General features: G+C 41.3%; 1 protein-coding gene across 1 annotated transcript in view; it reads left to right on the top strand.

Annotated features, from left to right (window-relative positions):
• CDH20 (cadherin 20) overlaps window positions 1-21,529 on the top strand; it is a gene marked incomplete at both ends in the record, with an annotated part of 60,230 nt that extends 38,701 nt beyond the window's left edge. Inside the window, 5 exons of the mRNA XM_082853480.1 lie at window positions 4,935-5,071; window positions 7,288-7,409; window positions 11,964-12,081; window positions 16,666-16,917; window positions 21,024-21,529. Of these exons, the coding sequence (XP_082709606.1) occupies window positions 4,935-5,071; window positions 7,288-7,409; window positions 11,964-12,081; window positions 16,666-16,917; window positions 21,024-21,529 (1,135 nt within the window). The remainder of the gene's footprint in view (window positions 1-4,934; window positions 5,072-7,287; window positions 7,410-11,963; window positions 12,082-16,665; window positions 16,918-21,023) is intronic.
• Between the last annotated feature and the right edge of the window lie 534 nt (window positions 21,530-22,063).

The raw sequence follows: 22,063 nt of genomic DNA, 5'->3' as shown, positions 1-22,063 counted from the left end.
TTTATAGGACATTTCATCCAAAAACAACAGAATACACTTTCTTCTCAAGTGCTCATGGGATGTTCTCCAGGGTAGATCATATCTTGGTTCACAAATCAAGCCTTGGGAAATTTAAGAAAATTGAAATCATATCAAGTATTTTCTTACCACAACGCTATAAGAGGAGATATCAATTACAGGAAAAAATGTGTAAAACATGCAAACACATTGGAGGCTAAACAGTACACTACTAAATAACCAAGAGATCACTGAAGAAATCAAAGAGGAAATCAAAAAATACCTAGAAACAAATGACCATGAAAACACGATGACCCCAAACCTATGGGATGCAGAAAAAGCAGTTCTAAGATGGAAGTTCATAGCAATACAATCCTATCTCAAGAAACAAGAAAAAACTCAAATAAACAACCTAAACTGACACCTAAAGCAACTGGAGAAAGAAGAACAAAAAAACCCCAACGTTAGCAGAAGGAAAGAAATCATAAAGATCAGATCAGAAATAAATGAAAAGGAAATGGAGGAAATGATAGCAAAGAACAATAAAACTAAAAGCTGGTTCTTTGAGAAGGCAAACAAAATTGATAAACCGTTAGCCAGACTCATCAAGGAAAAAGGGAAAAGACTCAAATCAATAGAATGAAACAGAAGAAGTAACAACTGACACTGCAGAAATACAAAGAAACATGAGAGATTTCTACAAGCAACTATATGACAATAAAATGGACAACCTGGAAGAAAAGGACAAATTCTTAGAAAAGTACAACCATCTGAGACTGAACCAGGAAGAAATAGAAAATATAAACAGACCAATCACAAGCACTGAAATTGAAACTGTGATTAAAAATCTTCCAACAAAAGCCCAGAACCAGATGGCTTCACGGGCAAATTCTATCAAACATTTAGAGAAGAGCTAACACCTATCTTTCCCAAACTCTTCCAAAACATAGCAGAGGGAGGAACACTCCCAAACTCATTCTACGAGGCCACCATCACCTGATACTGAAACCAGACAAGGATGTCACAAAAAAAGAAAACTACAGGCCAATATTACTGATGAACACAGATGCAAAAATCCTCAACAAAATACTAGTAAACAGAATCCAACAGCACATTAAAAGGATCATACACATGATCAAGTGGGGTTTATCCCAAGAATGCAAGGATTCTACAGTATATGCAAATCAGTCAGTGTGATACACCATATTAACAAACTAAAGGATAAAAACCATATGATCATCTCAATAGATCAGAAAAAGCTTTTGACAAAATTCAACACCCATTTATGATAAAAACCCTCCAGAAAGTAGGCAAAGAGGGAACTTACCTCAACATAATAAAGGCCATATGTGACAAACCCACACCAACATCATTCTCAATGGTGAAAAACTGAAACCATTTCCACTAAGATCAGGAATAAGACAAGGTTGCCCCCTCCCATCACTATTATTCAACATAGTTCTGGAATTTTTAGCCATAGCAATCAGAGAAGAAAACGAAATAAGAAAAATCCAAATCAGAAAAGAAGCAGTAAAACTGTCACTGTTTGCAGATGACATGATACTATACATAGAGAACCCTAAAGATGCTACCAGAAAACTACTAGAGCTAATCAATGAATTTGGTAAAGTAGCAGGATGCAAAATTAATGCACAGAAAGTCTCTTGCATTCCTATACACTAATGATGAAAAATCTGAAAGAGAAATGGGAGTGTTTCCCATTTACCACTGCAACAAAAAGAATAAAATACCTAGGAATAAACCTACCTAAGGAGACAAAGACCTGTATGCAGAAAGTATAAGACACTGATGAAAGAAAGTAAAGATGATACAGACATAACATGTTCTTGGACTGGAAGAATCAACATTGTGAAAACGACTATACTACCCAAAGCAATCTACAGATTCAATGCAATCCCTATCAAACCACCAATGGCATTTATCACAGAACTAGAACAAAAAACTGCACAATTTGTATGGAAACACAGAAGACCCCGAATAGCCAAAGCAATTTTGAGAAAGAAAAACAGAGCTGGAGGAATCAGACTCCTGGACTTCAGACTGTACTACAAAGCTACAGTAATCAAGACAGTATGGCACCGGCACAAAAACTAAAATATAGATCAATGGAACAGGATAGAAAGCCCAGAGAAAAACCCACATACATATGGTCCCCTTATCTTTGATAAAGGATGCAAGAATATACAATGGAGAAAAGACAACCTCTTCAATAAGTGGTGCTGGGAAAACAGGACAGCTACATGTAAAAGAATGAAATTAGAACACTCCCTAATACCATACACAAAAATAAACTCAATATGGATTAAAGATCTAAATGTAAGGCCAGATACTATAAAACTCTTTAGAGGAAAACAAAGGCAGAACACTCTATGGCATAAATCACAGCAAGATCCTTTTTGACCCACCTCCTAGAGAAATGGAAATAAAAACAAAAATAAACAAATGGGACCTAATGAAACTTAAAAGCTTTTGCACATCAAAGGAAAGCATAAACGAAAAGACAACCCTCTGAATGGGAGAAAATATTTGCAAATGAAGCAACTGACAAAGGATTAATCTCCAAAATATACAAGCAGCTCATGCAGCTCAGTATCAAAAAAACAAACAACCCAATCCAAAAATGGGCAGAACACCTAAATAGACATTTGTCCAAAGAAGATATACAGATTGCCAACAAACACATGAAAGGATGCTCAACATCATTAATCATTAGAGAAATGCAAATCAAAATTACAATGAGGTATCAACTCACACCAGTCAGAATGGCCAGCATCAAAAAATCTACAAACAGTAAATGCTGGAGAGGGTGTAGAGAAGAGGGAACCCTCTTGCACTGTTGGTGGGAATGTAAATTGATATAGCCACTCTCACAGCATGGAGGTTCCTTAAAAACTAAAAATAGAACTACCGAATGGCCCAGTAATCCCACTACTGGGCATATACCCTGAGAAAACCATAATTCAAAAGGAGACATGTACCACAATGTTCACTGCAGCACTATTTACAATAACCAGGACATGGAAGCAACCTAAGTGTCCATCGACAGATGAATGGGTAAAGAAGATGTGGCATATATATACAATGGAATAGTACTCAGCCATAGAAAGCAACAAAATTGAGTTATCTGTAGTGAGGTGGATGGACCTAGAGTCTGTCACACAGAGTGAAGTAAGTCAGAAAGAGAAAAACAAATACCATACACTAACACATATACATGGAATCTAAAAAAAAAAAAAATGGTTCTAAAGAACCTAGGAGCAGGACAGGAATAAAGATGCAGACGTAGAGAATGGACTTGAGGACATGGGGAGGTAGAAGGGGAAGCTGGGACGAAGTGAGAGAGTGACATGGACATATATACACTACCGAATGTAAAATAGATAGCTAGTGGGAAGCAGCCGCATAGCACAGGGAGATCAGCTCGGTGCTTTGTGACCACCTAGAGGGGTGGGATAGGGAGGGTGGGAGGGAGGGAGATGCAAGAGGGAAGAGATATGGGAACATATGTATATGTATAACTGATTCACTTTGTTATAAAGCAGAAACTAACACACCATTGTAAAGTAATTATACTCCAATAAAGATATAAAAAAAAAAAGAGGGAGGGGATATGGGGATATATGTATGCATACGGCTGATTCACTTTGTTGTACAGCAGAGGCTGGCACAGCATTGTGAAGCAACTGTACTCCAATAAAGATGTTAAAAATATATGTATGTTTTTATAAAAAGAAGCTATAAAATGCCTGGTATTCAATAAACAGCACAGATCATAACTACTGGCCATTACCAAGGACTACATAAGATTCTAAAGGATGGTTCTCAATCATGGCTACATATCAAAACCCCTTATGAAGGTTTTTAAACATACAGATGCCTGAGACTCCCTCCATACTTAGTGAATCTCCTAATATGGACACCAGGTAAGACAACTTAGGTGAGATAATACAAAGGGTCAGACTGCCAAATCAGATTCAACAGGAATTACAGGTCTTACACAGTATCAAGGTAAATAAGGACTCAAAGGATATAAACAACAGCAAAATATGAGCTAAGCATTCTTTCCCTAGAGAGGTCTGAAACTGTCAGGTGTAGGTGCCTGTAACTATCCTCCTTTTTCCTGTATAAGGATGCATGTTGGTCCACACTGAATATGAAAAGTGTAAGCAAAGGATGAAGTGCAATGCTTGAACAGAAGGAGCCATTTTGATTATGGAACATCTGCTTTTTATACCCCATTAATTACATAGCTCACATGACATTTTCCAGCACGCTGCGCCCAATAAATTCATAAATTCCAGGCTTCTTTACAATAAGCAACCTAGACAGACCTGGTCCATCTTGCTAGTAACATTCCATAGGTAAGGACATCCCATCTAGCAAATACCGTTAGTGTGTTTGACAGCAGGTCATTAGTATCTTTACAAAAGACCTGATTCAAATCTTTCCTTCTCAATAGGTGATACAACTTACAGGAACCAGAACCACGTAACTATACCTTTTCCAGTTCCCATTTATCGTTTCTGGACTTATTTGAATAAAATTTTTTTTGAACAAAGATATGTAGGGGCGGACATTCAGAGTGTCCCAAAAGTCTTAGGGCAGTTTTAAGCTTTAAATAGCTGAAATTGATCTTTAAAAAGCGTGAAACTACCCTAACTCTTTGGTACCCTGTTTTATTTCATTTTATGAATGAGGAAATCAAAGCAGTAATAGTTTGTTGTTGTTTTGTGTTTGGGGTTTTCTTTTGCGGGGGCGGGGAGGGTTTTTGGACAGGTAAAACAGCAATGCAGTCTTCCAAGTGCCCATAACTGAGAACTATCCTGTTTCACATGGCATGCACTCAGTTCTCTTATGGAATATGCCACAGTATGCTTATCCAAATAAAACGATGTGTGTAATCTCTGTTTTTGCAGATATTCCATTGACAGAAGCAGTGACCCTGGAAGGTTCTTCTATGTTGACATTACAACAGGTGCCCTAATGACTGCGAGACCTCTTGATCGAGAAGAGTTTTCTTGGCATAATATCACTGTCCTTGCTATGGAAATGAGTAAGTAAAACAAAAAAACTGCTCTCCATATAGTGACAAAATAGAAGCACTGGAGAAAGTGGAAGTTTCTAGAGCTTGTTGAAACAAAAATTATCTTCTTTATGGAAAGGAATGGAAATCCTGGTTTATGCAAGTGAATGAATGTATTAATTCAAATACTTATTGAGGATCTTCTATATACCTAATCCTGTGCTACAGACAAAAACACACAAATAAAACATGCAAAAGCAGCACAAAAAATAGCATCCTTAAATCAAAGAGCTAGACTTCTATATGAAGAAAAGGGAAAACTCCTGAGAACTCTAAGAGGCTTTCAATCTTTAATAAGATTAGGAATGCACAAATAGTATAAAATATTATTATTGGATGAAAGGAAACATTTATAACATATCACTCTTATTACACACATACATATACACATACATGCATTTAAGAATTTCAGACATCTTACAACAAGACAGATTTATTAACACAAACTTAAAAAAAATTGAAAACTAACAAAAACTATATTAACATATTTATTATAATCTCAACACAAATTAGATTATATACTACTACATTGCATATTTTTCATAACACCTAGTGATGAGAAAGATTAAGGGAAATGACAAATACTAACATATTGGCAGAAGTATGTACAGCCATTCATGAGAGCAATTTGGTAACTAATCTTTGTATTAAGATCCCCCAATATATTCATACTCTTTTTCTCAAGAATTCTCCTTTAATAATTATCTTAAGGAAATAATCATAAATATTAACAAAGATTTAAGTACCCAAATGTCCACTGCATTGTTATTTTAAAATAGGGGGGAATTACCTAAATGTCTAATAATAAGAGTTTGATTAAATAAATTATGGTACAGCCACACAGTAAAATGAGACTATCATGTTGATATTAATACCCATGCTTTCAAAGTATATTTCAATGATACAGGATAATCCTGCCCTAAAATATTAAAGCTCTAAATTCAACATTTTTCTTTTCTTTAATTTCAGTGCATGTGTGTGTATGTGTGTGTGTGCGTGTGTGTGTGTGTATTGGAGAGTTTGGACACATGTAATATAATACATAACATGTAATGGAGCTCTCTGGTGGTAGGACTATGGATCACATTTATTCTTACGTTTTTCTGAATTTTTCATTATTCCTTGTATAAACAAGCAACACCAAGTTACAATGAAAAAAATGTAAATATGGCAGCACTTTTGGTAACCAAGCAATAGAAATATTCAGGGGAAAAACACAGAATAGACATTCTTGAGAGAGAAGAAAAACAATGAACCAAAAGAACAGGGCATTCTGAGGTTTAATGCAATTATTTACTATGCATAATTTCTGTGTCTTATGATTTCTATTTTGTCTTCTTGGGATGGTGGCCAAAACAGAAAAAGGCAGGAGGGGCACTAGTGGGGCTGTGAAATTATCTTTGTGTGGTAACGCCAAGCAACAGACAGACCAAAAGGACATATTTCCCCATAAGTGACTACGAGTAACTTCTCCTACCCCAGACAAAGATACAGATTTGGTGTGTCCTATACTATCTCCCTTAGTCCATAGGTGGAAATAAATGTGCAGTGTTATCTGTAATCCCATGAATAACTTGAAACCTTCTGAAACAGTAATTCAAAGAACTGATTACAGGTTTTCCCACTATCCAAAAGTAAAGTGTTCCTATGAAACCTTTTGTAAGGCAAAATGTTGTAAAACGAAGAAGCAATTACATTAGGACACATCTTGCTAACGGATGAGCAAAAAAAAAGCACAAATGCTCACAGACACAGTTCAAAGATATGGCAGCTGGATGCCAAGTATAGTTCCTGGGGAAAGAGCTTGTTGGTGCCACTCTCACAGCTCAGGGTGCGACCTGCCTTCAATTCTAGAATCTGAAGCATGAGCCAAGTGAGAGATTCAAAACCTCCTTTTAAGATTCATTTTGTGATACCTGCTCCCCCCCACCGAGTCTCATCCGTCCCCTCAACCTCCTGATATCACACACCTCTCCAACACAAAACTCGTCCTGCCCATGCTTATGTTCTGGCCACACTCTTAACAGGCAACCCCTGCATCCTTGTGTTGCTATTTCCATGTACTTTATCCATTCCTTTAAAAACCAGAATGAGGAGGTAAACACCTATTCCAACAAAGAGCTGCTTTCTTGCATTTCTGAACCCTCCTCACCTTTGGTATTTGTTTGTTTTGTGTGTGCTTTTAGACAATCCTTCCCAGGTTGGAAGCGTTCCTGTCACAATCAAAGTCTTAGATGTGAATGACAATGCTCCAAAGTTCCCCAGATTCTATGAAGCTTTTGTCTGTGAGAATGCCAAAGCAGGGCAGGTAAGGCAGCCTGTGAGGGTGCACCCTGGTTAACCCCCAACATGTGCAAACAACTGTTTCAGATAACCAGATTTGTCATCAAAGAAATTTAAGACTCCAGAAACTAAGTGTACAAAAGACAGTCCCCAACTTCTGTATATCATGTTGCAACAGTTTATTTAAGACAACTATTTCGAGCCTCCATTACATTTTATAATCTAAACAAGGTTGTGAATCAAGGTGGCTTACTCACCTGTGAAGCCAGGTAGTCACCCACCTTGTAACTGAACTGTATGGAACCAATTGCAGTAACATGTGCTCTGGGTCCTGGAAATGAGGGACCATGGAGATGAAGATAGGAGAAAAAAGGAGAGTCTTTTTCTCATTTTAGCGATCATCCTTGAAAGTGTTTGTAGTAAGGAAAGTTTAGTTTTCATATCTTCCTACCTCCCTTCCTTCTGGCAGCAAGTTTACAGACTGCCTGCCCTATTCTCAGAACACCTCATTACCTAGAACTACCTAGGTAATTCTACTCTCCCCTCCCTCAATTAAAACATCCATTTTATTAGTACCACTCATGTCATGTAAAGTTTTGAGAGGAAAGGCATCTGAAGGAACAAATTTCTACTTATTTGAAACAGCTTTAGTTTCATAATCTTCAGATATATTTGTGTATTTTTTTAAAGTCTTCCTTTAAACCTAAATGAATATTGGGTTGACTAAATCCCAAGTGGTGTAACTGAAAAACATCCGAACTGTGCTTGGAATGGCCACGTTATTAATGTATGTGTCAGGCTGCTGCCCACCCCGTGCCCAGCCTTCCATACCTCAGATCACAGGCAATCTCTCCTCTTCTGCTCCTGCTTTTGTAAGACTCTTCAGTCCTCCTTAATGTATTTCCCCCAAGCATATTTTGTGGTCCTGGATTCCGGTTTGGGGACGTCGGGTGCACATGGCAAGGACACACGCTTTGGTAATACAGGTTTTCCGACTGTAACACGGCTTTTGCTTCCACTTCTCTCACTCTCCTGCAACATCCCACTGCACAGACTCTCTCTATACAACCAAAACTTTTATTAGCTTCCTGAACTCACCAAAGGTTGACTCAACACATCTTCACCATTCTACTCAAAGAAAAAGTGACTCCCTTGTTCCAGGGGAAAAAAAAATGTGTCCTGTCGTCCTTCTCATCTAAATTATCTCATCCATTGATTCTTGAAACCCAGTGCAATGGTCTATAGCATGCCTAAATTTTTTTCAACAAGTCTAAGATAATTCTACTTCTATATCTATTGAATTTCTAATCTAGAAAGACCTGAAATATTATGCAGCTAATAAAGTTACAATGAAGACTTTCCAGCATAAGAAATGATCTGTGTCATTATAAGAAAGGAGGTATAGAAACTACATGTACATGCTTGAAGTTATGTAAAACTGTATCTGCATGTGAACAAAAATTGGGAGGCAGGATGCAAAAATAGCAATAGTTACTGTGCTAAGGTAGTTGAGATTTGAGCGAAGGGATTTGGGACTTTAATGATTTTTTTATTGTAACATGACAATTTACTTATATATTATAGAAACACCATACATAATTTTTTGTTTTATATTATATAAGATTATCATTATAATATGACAAACATAATACTTTATATTTTAATATGACAAGAAACTAATTCTTAATCTGTAATATAAAGAGTAATAGTAGCACAATAAATTAAACCCCTCATTCCCCAAAGTGAAACATTTCTTAACAGGCTTCAGAATAGAAGGACAGGGTTTTTTTATATATATAAATTTATTTATTTATTCATTTATTTATTTTTGGCTGCATTCGGTCTTCATTGCTGTGTGTGGGCTTTCACTAGTTGCGGTAAGCGGGGGCTACTCTTCGTTGCGGTGCACAGGCTTCTCATTGCAGAGGCTTCTCTTGTTGTGGAGCATGGGTTCTAGGCGCGTGGGCTTCAGTAGTTATGGCACATGGGCTCAGTGGTTGTGGCTCGTGGGCTCTAGAGTGCCGGCTCAGTAGTTGTGGCGCACGGGCTTCGTTGCTCCACAGCATGTGGGATCTTCCTGGACCAGGGCTCGAACCCGTGTCCCCTGCACTGGCAAGAGGATTGTTAACCACTGCACCACCAGGGAAGTCCAGAAGGACAGGTTAATAGCATGTTACCACCTCTCTTGTTTTTGCAGCACACAAGCACACCTCCCATTTCTACATTCATCTTCGAATTGTCTATTATACAGTCCTTTGAAGCATGGTTTATCTGTGACTTCAAGTTCAGACTGTGAGCCACAAGTCTATCATAGTCTGTCATATTTGTCATCTTTAGCCCAAGATACGTAAACCCTACTCTTTGATTTTGGCTCTGGGACATGTTTTGAAGATTTTCAAAAGCACACAGCTCAGTAGGTATGTCTGGTTTATGAAGAATCAGGCCTCCTCCTTGTGTTAGATTTGTCAGACACTGTCGTTAGCTTTGTATCTGCCGAGTTGGGATGTGTGCTTTCCTCTTAGGGAGAAACGAAGCCCAGAAAGAAATCAGACGACGTCTTTGGTGCAGGCTGAGGGCGGCGTGAAACCTGCTGAGCAGAATCTTGAATGGCAAGTAGGGCTGAGGATGAAATTGGACCTGCCAGGAGAGGGGAGGCCAGGAGAGCAGGCTCTGGTGCTCCCGACCTGTATCATCGCTCACCCATTCTTTAAAGCCCTGTATCATCGCTCACCCATTCTTTAAAGCCCTGTAACCAACCCATCATATGCCTCAGGTCCCCACCTCACCAATATACATATATACAATTTCACAGGTCAGATGTTCTGAAATGACTTTCTGTTTTCCAAGTTATACATAATCACCTATTTATAACATTCATGAAGAAACATGTCATCACGTGTTTGGCACCATGCACAAGACAGAACGTACAGGATTTGTCTCGGCAGGAATGGGGCAGTGGAGTGACCCTCGTGTATGAGCAGCATTGACGCCAGGCTGGACTGTGGGGCAGATTTATCTTCAGTGCTCTCCTGATCCCTCTCCTTTATTTCAACTCCAGCCCCCCGACCTTTAGATTCAACAGAGCCCCGCTGCCAGCTGGGTTCACCAGGAGGCATAAATGAGATGGAGTTCTGGTCTAAGATGTTTATTAAGGCATGCCCTTGGGGCCAATGCCCTTGGAAAGGAAGAACTTCTGCAAGACTGGGCAAAAGGAGAAGTCCAGCTGCAGTGCAGACCCACTAACAGCCCCGGATGACTTCAAAGAGTTCTAGGACTAGGGTTCTCCTGAGTTGAAATGGGATGGCCAGGCTTTATACTATCGCATCAGTCACTGGATATGGAATGTCCTGGAAGAATGTGGTGATTGTGGGTAGGTGGCTCTCAGCAACTGAAGCAACCGCCAAAGAGACTGACAGGTGAAGGTATCAAGTCCTTCACTAAAGGGGGTCTGAGCAACACCATGTTTACCAGCAGGCCCCTTGCTGGAAGCTTTCCCCTCTGTTATTTAATCTTCCGCATACTGTGAGGGTAGCATTACCTCCTTAATTTACAGATGAAGAAAGAAAGACTAAGCAAGCCCACCTCAGCCCTCCAGCTGACCCTGAATGTTCCATTTTCTACCCTGTTAATAGCCAGCTTTTGACAGCAGGAGCGTGGTGTCTACAGGGCCAGGCCCGAGAGGGGTGGGGGGAGTCTGTGCCATTGGTTGGCGAGAGAGCAAACACACAGGAAGGAGACCACCCCTTCGACACCTGTTCTATATCCCCCCAGTCCGCCTGCCAGTGTTTCAATTGTGTTATTTCTCACTGTTTTCTTTAGGAACTTTTCCATCCTGATCTTCATAACCTTCATGGTAACTTACGACTTTGAAAAACACATGGAAAGGGCAAAATTTTGGCCAAAGAGCTCAAGAGGAAGCCACTCCACCTCTTCCTCTCCTCAGCCCCAAGCCTTGCTTCTGACTCCAGTCTGTTCTATAAAGCCCACCCTGGGGGTCTTGTGCTCTACACTTTGCCTAGCTCCCCTTCCTGCCAACAAAGAGTGACTGCTCTGCGACCTACCCCCTCACATCTGTTTTCCATTAAGCTGACACAATCAATGTAGTGTCTGCTTACTTCCCACTAGTACTGGTCATTTTTAAATAGAGGGCTCTCAAACATAGCAATCTGACCATGAAATATTAACCCAAATGTGAGGCTAAGAAGGTGAGGCGAGGGGACAAAAAAAACTGGGAAACAGGCAGGACCTTGTGGCATCCCAGAATTATTTCACTCAAAGTCTTCTGTTTCAACTGCCTAAAAGGGGCCAGACCTGGGGTGAGAATAGTGTGTTATGTCGATGTCTAACATCTGAGGCATTTAGGTATCATCTACCGTGTGCCTGTTAACACACTCAGGCCCAACAGTAAACCAAAATTCAATTCTGCACTGTGTGATGGCACAGAGACTGCCGAGGGAAGTTTCAGGATGTCTTCATTAGGTAAAACAATCTACTACTGGATTTCAGGGTTTGGGATCCCCCCCGCCCTTGAAGCTTTTCTTTTGACTCTGACTCACCTGATTTCATGTCCCTCCCTCAGCTGATCCAGACAGTGAGCGCAGTGGACCAAGATGACCCACGCAATGGCCAGCACTTCTACTACAGCTTGGCTCCTGAGGCTGCTAACAACCCCAACTTCACCGTAAGGGACAACCAAGGTAATCAGCTGGCTACCGATGCTTTTCTACAGCGTGGGCTGGAAACTCTGGGTCACTATACCACGCAAACAGTGTCAGAGGTCACCTGCTCTTTAATAGCACGAAAGACATTAATGTTAATTTGTACGGTCTTTTAAAGTTTTGTTTCAGAACATGAAAGACAAAGAACATCCTCTGCTGATTCTGAAACTTTTACTCAGTCAGTCAGTTCACTCAAACATTTGAGCACAGGCTCTGGGCCAGACACTGTGTGAGGCACACAGGCTTCCTTCATCCCCACAGAGAGCAGCCATGTTTGTATGTTCTTTAACTACAGGAAGAATCTGAGAAAGCTGACAGAAAGAGGCCCAAGGAGAAAATCCTGATTGAACACTTCTAAGCAAGGATCAAAGGGGAAACAGTGAAAGCTCCCAGAACCAAAGGGAGACAAAGGCTAAGTAACTTTTGAGTTACTTAAGAGCAAAGGACAAATACAGGAACACAACCAGTAGTTCTGGCACTGAAACCACTTTATTATTTTGGAATGATTCAGAAAGAAGAGTCGGGTGGGGTTCCCTATTCCAGAAAGTGCTTCCCTCTACATCTTTGCTAGAATGGAATTATAGACCCCTCTATTCCAAAAAGCATTCAGACCAGCTAAGGAGTTCACAGACCTAGCACACTCTTCATTGGGCACAGATGGGAAAAGGAGGGGCTTCAGTATTTTGGCCAGAAGATTTTCAGAGAAAGGTCAGAGCAGGTGAAAAAATAATTTAAATCTGTCAAGTGAACCCCTTATGTTGCTAACTCTGCTACCAACTAGCTGTCTGACCTTGGAGAGGGAGGGCATCACTTCTCTGGGCTGTGGTGGCCTCATTTTTATTCCAATTCTAAAGTTCTGTCACTTTAGAACAATCTAAACAAAGGGTAACAAAAAGTCATGATTTAGGCATACCTAGTCTTAGTCCAAAAATCAACTGTTTGGGACTTAAAGTATTAAATGCACCCCACACGATATTCTGCTATTAAAACTAGAGAATATCAAACCTGTTTTCTTCTAAATGGAAAGCATTTAGTCATCTGTTTAATCATCTACATCAAATCACTATAATTCTGAAAGGAAGAGTAATATAAATTATAACAACAGAAGTGCTACAATTAAATATCCTGATATTTTTTACTGGGTCAAATTTTGAATTATTCATTTATCTGCTTCACTTGGAAACCCTTCCTGCAAAACATTGTTTCAGACCCTTCAGGATAGGTTTTTTTTTTTTTGGCCATGCCACAGGCTTGCAGGATCTTAGTTCCCAGACCAGGGATCAAACCCAGGGCCCCTGCCCCTGCAGTGGAAGCATGGAGTCCTAACCACTGGACCACCAAGGAATTCCCTAGGATAGGTTTCATAGTAGAAATCCTGGGGAAAAAATACTACATTATACTGTTTCTTCAAATTTTCAGCTAAGTGTCACTCTATTCCTCCACTCTGATATTTGTCTGAATCAATACAGAAACAATACACAGCAAAATGCTGCAAATTTCTTAACAATGACTTTGGGCACCAATTCATGGGGCCAATACCTTAAAAATATGGGCTCCTGGAACCTGATGACTATAAAAAGAAATGGCTCATCTCTTGGAAGGTTTTTTTCAAAACGGAAGTTGGAACATCTTCAATAGAAAGAATGAACTCTTAATCTCATGACAATTTATCCCTCGAGTATCCTTTACTGAGGCTCATTAAAAAACTGACCGGGCTTCCCCGGTGGCGCAGTGGTTGAGAGTCCGCCTGCTGACGCAGGGGACACAGGTTCGTGCCCCGGTCCAGGAAGATGCCACATTCCGCAGAGTGGCTGGGCCTGTGAGCCATGGCTGCTGAGCCTGCGCGTCCGGAGCCTGTGCTCCGCAACGGGAGAGGCCACAACAGTGAGAGGCCTGTGTACCGGTAAAAAAAAAAAAAAAAAAAAACCTGACCAACATCTGATGTGGTGGATCTACTGTCAAGCCCTCCAACTCCCGTGCCCAAAACATGATATTCATTTATTAACACAACAGTGCACTATTTCAAGTAAAGCCTTTCTTAATCCCCAAAGCATTGTGAAAAGGATTGTCCATATACTTCACAGTTTCACATGCATTTTCTCATACTTTGCTTTATTTGATATTTATAATAATCCTTTAAGGTCTTAAGAAAGTTACTAATGCCTCTGATGATTCTCATTGTCTCATCTGATAGACAAGGAAAGAAAGTAAATGGCCCATGGAATAGAGAGTAAGTATTAAAATTGGGACTGGAAGTTGAGACCTCCTGTTTTAGCACACACACACACACACACACACACACACACACACACACACACACAATCTTTGTGTCACCCTGGATACTATATCCAAATGGGTTATTCAAGCTCCAGTTATAATATTCAACAAAATTTTGCAAGTGGCTAAATTTTGCCAGCTCCTTTGTAGGACTAGTCTCAGCAATGTGATGCTCTGATCTTTTTTTCTTAATCTTAAATAATTCTGAGATCAAGAAATCTATGATGCATAGTAGGCATAATGTAATACTTATATGAAATTCAGCTCTTCTCCGGCTTTCTCAAAGTCTGATGAACTGCCCTTGATTAAAATGAAAAATAAAAAAGATTTCTGTTCGAGAAAAACTTTACTTCTGACAAAAACAAAACGAAACTGAAACTGTGAAGCAAAATTACTAGTACTTAGCTATTAAATCTGGAAAACAGAAAAGAAGATGGATTGTGTGGTAGGTGGAAATATGAATATAATCTTCAGGTTGGTAACCAACTGCTATCTTTCTCCACTGAGAAGGAAATAAGAGGGAAAAGGCCTGTACCAAAGTAGGAAGAGATTTCAATTAGCTGAATAATTTTCAACATTAATGTTACAAAACTAAGTAAGCGGTTACACAGCACAATGGAAGGAGTGTGTATTTGGAGTCAAGAGACCAGAGTTCAAATCCCAGCTCTTCTACTAAATTGGTGACTTTGAACCAATTACATAATCTCTCTAGGCCTTAACTCTCACTGTAAAAGGGTGAGATTATCACTATCTCACCAAATGGTGATAAAGATTAAATGAGATACTGCATGTAAAGTCTAAATACCTTGCACATAAGCACTCAAAACACAACTGCTCTCATGATAAAACGGGGGAGGAGGAGGTGGAAAAGTTAATTAAGGAATTATGTATTAGTCAGAATAGGCCAGGTTAGGCTGCAGGAAAAAACACCAAAATCTCAGTGGCTTAACGCAACTAAAGTTAATTTCTTGCTCACATAAAGCTGACTGTGGGTCTGGCGACCAAGGACAGCTGTCCAGGTGTAGGCTGCCTGGCTCTCCATCTCTAATGTTCTTTCATATATTACAACAAGGCAAGAGAGCACAAGAATAACATACCAGCTATTATTGATACATGCTGCTGTCCGGAAGTGACACGAATCAGTTTTGCTCATTTCCATCATCTAAAGCAAATGATACAGACATGCCCAAATTCAAGAGGGGAGAAAAGTATAATCCTTTATTATGTCCAGAAATATTGATATTGGTCTGAATAATGTTTACTTTGGCTAGACTCTCAGAATTTTTTGTGAAGTTCTAGACTCTTCCCTGTGAAATGTGAAACACATCTAGAGGACCTTCCATACTGATGACGTTAGCTTTGTCACTTGATTATACGTCCTACCACATCTCTCAAACTTTTCCTCTGCTGAAAGATACCAGCTTTCCAGAAAATATATCTGATTTATAAGTCAAACCCACTCAAGAAAACTTGAGAACATAGATTTTAAAAGATCCCAAAACATTACACTAGGCAAATATAAATACAGATACAGACACACACACATACATCAGCTTTGTGGAAACATACCAAACAATTTTGCTAATCCCCTTTAAAACTGGGGAAAAAAACTAGTATTGAATGTTCACGAAATTCATATTAATTGCTTAAACTTAGACCACCAATTAGCGGGAAATAGCAGGGTGTGTCATGATTAGGGGATTTCAAATAAGCTTCTGCTAAACGAGCAGGTTCATCAGAAAGCACAGGAGTTGGTGACTGCATTTCAGAGGCATAAAAGAAAATAGCAGAAGACTTGAACTCCAGCCAAAGTGGCAAAAATAAGCAATGTGCCACAGCTGCGTGGGCTCCTCAGCATTCTTTTCCCGGGGGCACAAAGCAGCACAGGGCCTTGGAAAGCTGCTGAGCCAGAACCAACAGGGACCACAAGTCGCCAGTGACTGTTCATTTCTGTCAAGTTTCCCCAGGGACATTTCAGTTAGATCTGAAGTCTGACAGTTTGCCCTGGGTACTTTGTCACAAAGGGTAAGACAGACTCTCAAAAAAGGCCTCAGGGTTTTCCCTAGAAGCAAGCAAAAATCTTGGTTTCTGAATCCAACTGCTGATCCCAAAAAACCCAACCTTGGCTGTAGCTAACCGCCTCCAGGGCATGCTGTCCCTTCTCTCCTTCCCCACCCAGTTCCTGCCCCCTTGCTTTCCTCAATCCAAAAAATTAATTCTCTTGTTGGTTCTTTCATTTTCCTCTTCTCTCTCCTTTTTTGATCCCGGAACCCCTGTCTTCTTCAGATAACACTGCCCGGATTCTAACTAGGAGGTCTGGCTTCCGGCAGCAGGAGCAGAGTGTCTTTTACCTGCCCATCCTGATATCGGACAATGGGCAGCCGGTGCTGAGCAGCACGGGCACGCTGACTATCCAGGTGTGCAGCTGTGATGACGATGGCCACGTCCTGTCCTGCAGCCCCGAGGCCTACATGCTCCCAGTCAGACTGAGCCGCGGCGCCCTCATCGCCATCCTGGCCTGCATCTTTGTCCTCTTAGGTGAGTCAGTGGCTCCTCTCCATTCTGTGGGGTCCTGCAAGTGCTTACTTAGATACCATTCCGTTATCACACTGACACAGCTGGCCAGAACTGGTTTTCCACACCGTGCTTATTGAAAAGGTGGGAGAGTAAGGCTGGGAAAAAGTAAAGAACTTGGAGACAGTCCCCTCCTTCAAGGAACTCATGGCCTCTGTGGCCAAATGAAAGCACATATATTTATCAACCATCTAGTGTAGGCCAGGCTGCCTTTCTAGGTGCTGGGATTAATAAGACAGAAATGCCCCAGCCTTCACAGAGCTTAATTCAAAATAAAGCAAGTTCATTTTGACATCATAGAACCTATATAATAATTTTGGACAGGCTATGATGATCACTTCTTCTAACCCCCTCATTTCAGATAAGTAGTAGCTAAATCACAAAGAGGTAGTGACGGGCCCAAGGCCAAATCTCAGTCGCAGAGCCAGGGCTGAAACACAGGCAGGCCCCGCATTGCACATCCCTGTATCTGCGCAGTACGGCCTTTCCCCCAAATGTTCATCCCCAGATTCAGGATGTGGTAAGTGTTACAGAGAAGGGAAGAGAGACAGGGAGTCCTGAGAGGACAGGAGACAGGGGTGGGTGCCAGTTTAACTAGGGTGGTCAGGGGGGACCTCACTGATAAGACGACCTCTGAGCAGAGATCTGAAAAGTGGCAGAGTGAACCACATGGATATCTGGGAAGGTAAGCTGTTTGGGGGCGTTAGCACCCCCCTCCCTGGGTACCGTGGCCTCTAACCAGGGTCAGTTTGCCTCTACTTGTGAAATAAAGATGTGATGACAGGCCAGTGGGAGAGCACTACTGGGATAGGGGATCCTTTCCTCTTCATCTAAAGTCATACTGCAAAGCAGCTCCCAACTCCCTTGTACTAAGGCCATTCATGCTATTATCCTCAAAATCCACACTCAAAACAAACAGTAAAACATCTAAACCAATTCCTGAAACCAAAAAACTATCTGTACATATCTGCCAACTCTTCTGACTGAAATAATTCACAGCATACTTATTTTGCTTAGAGAAAAACAGACTTAGTAGATAGTAATATTATTCAATATGGAAGAAATCCTAGTAAGGGAAAAGAGTAAAGATTTGAGGATTAAAATTAGAATTTAAGCCCTGATCCCAGGTTTACCTCCAAACCAAGAGACTGAGTCAGACCAAAGAAAGAAGGTCTAACTAAAATGTCAGTTGCTTGACTGAATTTCTAGTAGGTCTGTGGAATATGCTTCATGTAGTTCAGTGCTACATGAAGGGAAAAACAGTATAAAGAAGTAACCTTTCAAAGTCCTTGGATCCCTGGATCAGAGAGAATTGTTACGGCTTCTGGTCCCTTTCTGTACTGACAAATAAAACCCTCTTGCAATTCCCTGAGTGTCCATAAGGTGGCACTGGGAGTCCTTGAGTGCATAACAGGACACCCTGAAAGAGGCCTTTGAAGAAACTTGCTCCTAGGAGAAACTTCCAGTCTGGCTGTCCTTACTTCTATCTTTGGAAATGTCTACATTATGAGTTCACCCTGGCCCACAAACAGTAGAAGGAGCCGCCACTTCAGCGGGGCTGACTTAAAGAGGCTGGCACAAAGAGGCTCTCAACTTAGAAGCGGTGTGCAAGGGGCCATTTATTTCGTGCCTCCCAAACCCATTATGTCTTGCTTTTGGAATTGCGCAGAATAAACAGACAGTTTTCAGCACCTAAACCGAGCAAAGCTCATAAAATCCTCAGAGTTTTAGGCACTTTCACTTCTAACAGTGTACATCCCACATTAAATATAATTCATAAAACTGAGTAAGACTGAACTGCAGTTGATTTGTCAAAGAAATACTATATTTTGTGGATAATTATATTAACACATTAATTTTGACTATGGATTTTTTTCCATGTTTCAAATATGTATCTAGTTCCTAGAAAATCTCATAGGCCCTATGCACTGTGCCTATAGATACTAAAGAATAAACATCTCTAGAACTGATTCTCTTCTGTCAGGGAAGCCCTTCAGCTGAATAGGATCATTTTTCCCAAAATTTGATTTTCAGGGGACTATATAATACTTGATATTTATATAAGATTACCTAAAAATAAGATACGTAGCAATCTTTATTTTTTTCAGAGTTCTATAAACTGCCTAATTCTATATCATCAGAATTCTTTCCAGTACAAACTCAAAGACTTTTCTAATATTGCTTCCCAGCATTTTCTGAAATACCACACCTAGCACTTCAGTGTCACCTGTGTGGAGGTTTTCTCAGGTCCCCAGGAAGAATTAACTGGCCCTGCTTCTGTATTCTCTGCAAAACTCTTGCAGCTCTATGATAGTCCTATCACCACCTGTTTGATATTAATCATTAATGTCTATTATCTCCTTCGATTGCATGCTTGTAAAAACAGAAATCATGTCACATTCTACTTTGTTTCTGTTTTGCTTCAGATAATGTCTAAAAAATATTTGAGTTTAGTAACTCCTTACTGAATCCCACAAACACAGCAAGTTCACTCAGAATCCCATTTCTCCACCCTGCATCCATCCAAATCACACCCCAACCTCCCCTCCAATGCCCAGTTCAAGCCCCCACTTCATCAAAGTCCTATTAGTCCACTTCTCTGAAATCCCATAGTCCTCTAGCCTATGAGTTACATTTTTGCACAGAGATAAAATACAAGAGTATATAACTGTTTCCTGTGTGTGCATTTTGTCACCCGAGCTATTCAGGAAAATATCATGTATTAACATCATTCACTGCAATTTACAAAAAGCACATTCCACATTCAAGTTTAAAAAACCATTATTGTTATTTTTTTAAGTTAGTCCATTATCTTACTGGGCATATGACTGTACTCCATTCCCCCCCCACCCCTTGGATAAACTGGGCTCTTATTTTGCAGTGTTGTCTAGCTGTCACCGTTCACCAGCTATAACAAAGCATGCTAGAAAAAAAAAAAAGTTCTACAGCCAAAATCTCAACACACTTCCTGGAAAACATTTTTACTCACAGAGATAAATGGTTCAATGGGATTACCTCCATCTCTCCTTTAAACCCCAGTGAACACATCCTGGGGAAAAAAAAAAAAAAACATACGTTGGGATAAACTCATCCAAACCTGCAAGGGCACATCTAACAGTGTGGTGCGTCTTTGATAACCTGATGAAATTATATAAAATGTCACTGTTCATTCCCTCTCTTCCATGAACATCCTTAGATCTAGAAAGTCACAACCTCCTCTCTAATGGAAGGCTTTTCTGAGGAATCTGAGTTAACTGGACAAAGATGGTCATTTATGCTCTCTTATTTTTTGGAGAAAACATAGAAAGACTAAGACTTTGGCTCATATTTAACACATGTGTCTATACTCATTTAATTAATATATGATCACAATTGACCCTTGAACAATGGTGGGGTGGGGTTAGGGGCTTAGACCTGCCCTGAAGTTGTGAATAACTTATAGTCGGCCCTCAGTATCCATGGTTCAGCATTTGCAGCAACCAACTGCAGTAGTACTGCAGTATGTATTTATTTTTAAAAATCCACAGCTAAGTGGACCCCAGTAATTCAAACCCATGTTGTTCCAGGGTCCACAGTATATTTACAAAGTAGGATCCTATTGAGAGGCCAATGTAAAAAAGCAGGATTCCACCTATACAGTAAGGTTTTCACATTATAATGGAGAAACACGTATTCGTCCTCACGCAGTCAGAAAACATGATCTGATCCTTAGCATATACTCCACGGGGCCACAGGGCTTCGTGCTTTGTTAATAAGATGTTACACTGGGTGGCTGGGTGTACAAACGCACACACATTTCAAAGCGATAAGGTGTGTGCAGAGCCTCTACATGCAACTTCTACTTAAACCACGTGGAATCATGTCACGTAGCGTTCACTCGCCCACAGACTCTCCAACAGTGCAGGAAGAGTGAGAACAGGGTAGACCCTGTGAGGTCACATATCCAAACACTGCCCCTGCTCTCCCCACCCAGACAGCCCTCGCCCTACCTGTGTTACTCAAGAGCTCTGGTCTCGGCCCACACGGCCGGGGCTCTTCCGCCAACACCCGGTCCTCTGTGTTTCCGGCAGTGCTGGTGCTGCTCATCCTGTCCATGCGGAGGCACCGGAAGCAGCCATACATCATCGACGACGAGGAGAACATCCACGAGAACATTGTGCGCTACGACGACGAGGGCGGTGGCGAGGAGGACACCGAGGCCTTCGACATCGCAGCCATGTGGAACCCACGGGAGGCGCAGGCGGGCGGCGCCTCCAAGACGCGGCAGGACATGCTGCCCGAGATCGAGAGCCTCTCCCGCTACGTGCCTCAGACGTGCGCCGTCAGCAGCACCGTCCACAGCTACGTCCTGGCCAAACTCTACGAGGCCGACATGGACCTGTGGGCCGCGCCCTTCGACTCCCTGCAAACGTACATGTTCGAGGGGGACGGCTCGGTCGCCGGGTCTCTGAGCTCCCTGCAGTCGGCCACTTCAGACTCGGAGCAGAGCTTCGACTTCCTGACGGACTGGGGACCCCGCTTCCGGAAGCTGGCGGAGCTCTACGGGGCGTCGGAGGGGCCCGCGCCCCTGTGGTGACGGAAGCCGGGAGGCCGGCGCGCGGCCAAACCCGGCCGTTCTGGGGCGGAGGCTTCGCGGAAGAGGCGCCGCCAACCGCAAGAGCAAGACTGCTGGAGAGTGAGTTTGCGGCGGGAGCGGGCGAGCGGAGCTCTCTCTGAATCAGCTTTACTTGGTTAGATTAAGTTAAATAATCAAAAGGAAACACAGGCAGAGGGGGGCAGAATCTCCAGTGACCTTTTCTTCTTTTTTAGTTTTTGTGATACTGTATTCAAAGGCGTGGAGTCCAAGGTTAAGTATGGCGGGCTTGACTTTTCTCCGCCTTTCACTTGGTCATTTTGCCGCCTCAGAGAGGCTGTGCTTTTCATTGCAGAGGTGGCAGTTGAAAGCAAATAGAAAGTTCTACTCTCCTATCCGTTTTTTGTTTTTATTTTTAATCATGTTTTTTTCTCCATTTAAAAGTTTTGCTGGCTCATCACACTGCACAAACCAACCCCCATAAAAGAACACTGAAAAATTATTCCTCGGTGAAATTAACCTACTTGTTCTGGGATG

The sequence above is a fragment of the Leucopleurus acutus genome (genome assembly GCF_964270905.1).
Source record: "Leucopleurus acutus genome assembly, chromosome: 13".
Classification (NCBI taxonomy): domain Eukaryota; kingdom Metazoa; phylum Chordata; class Mammalia; order Artiodactyla; family Delphinidae; genus Leucopleurus; species Leucopleurus acutus.
This window is presented reverse-complemented; position numbering and strand designations above follow the sequence as displayed.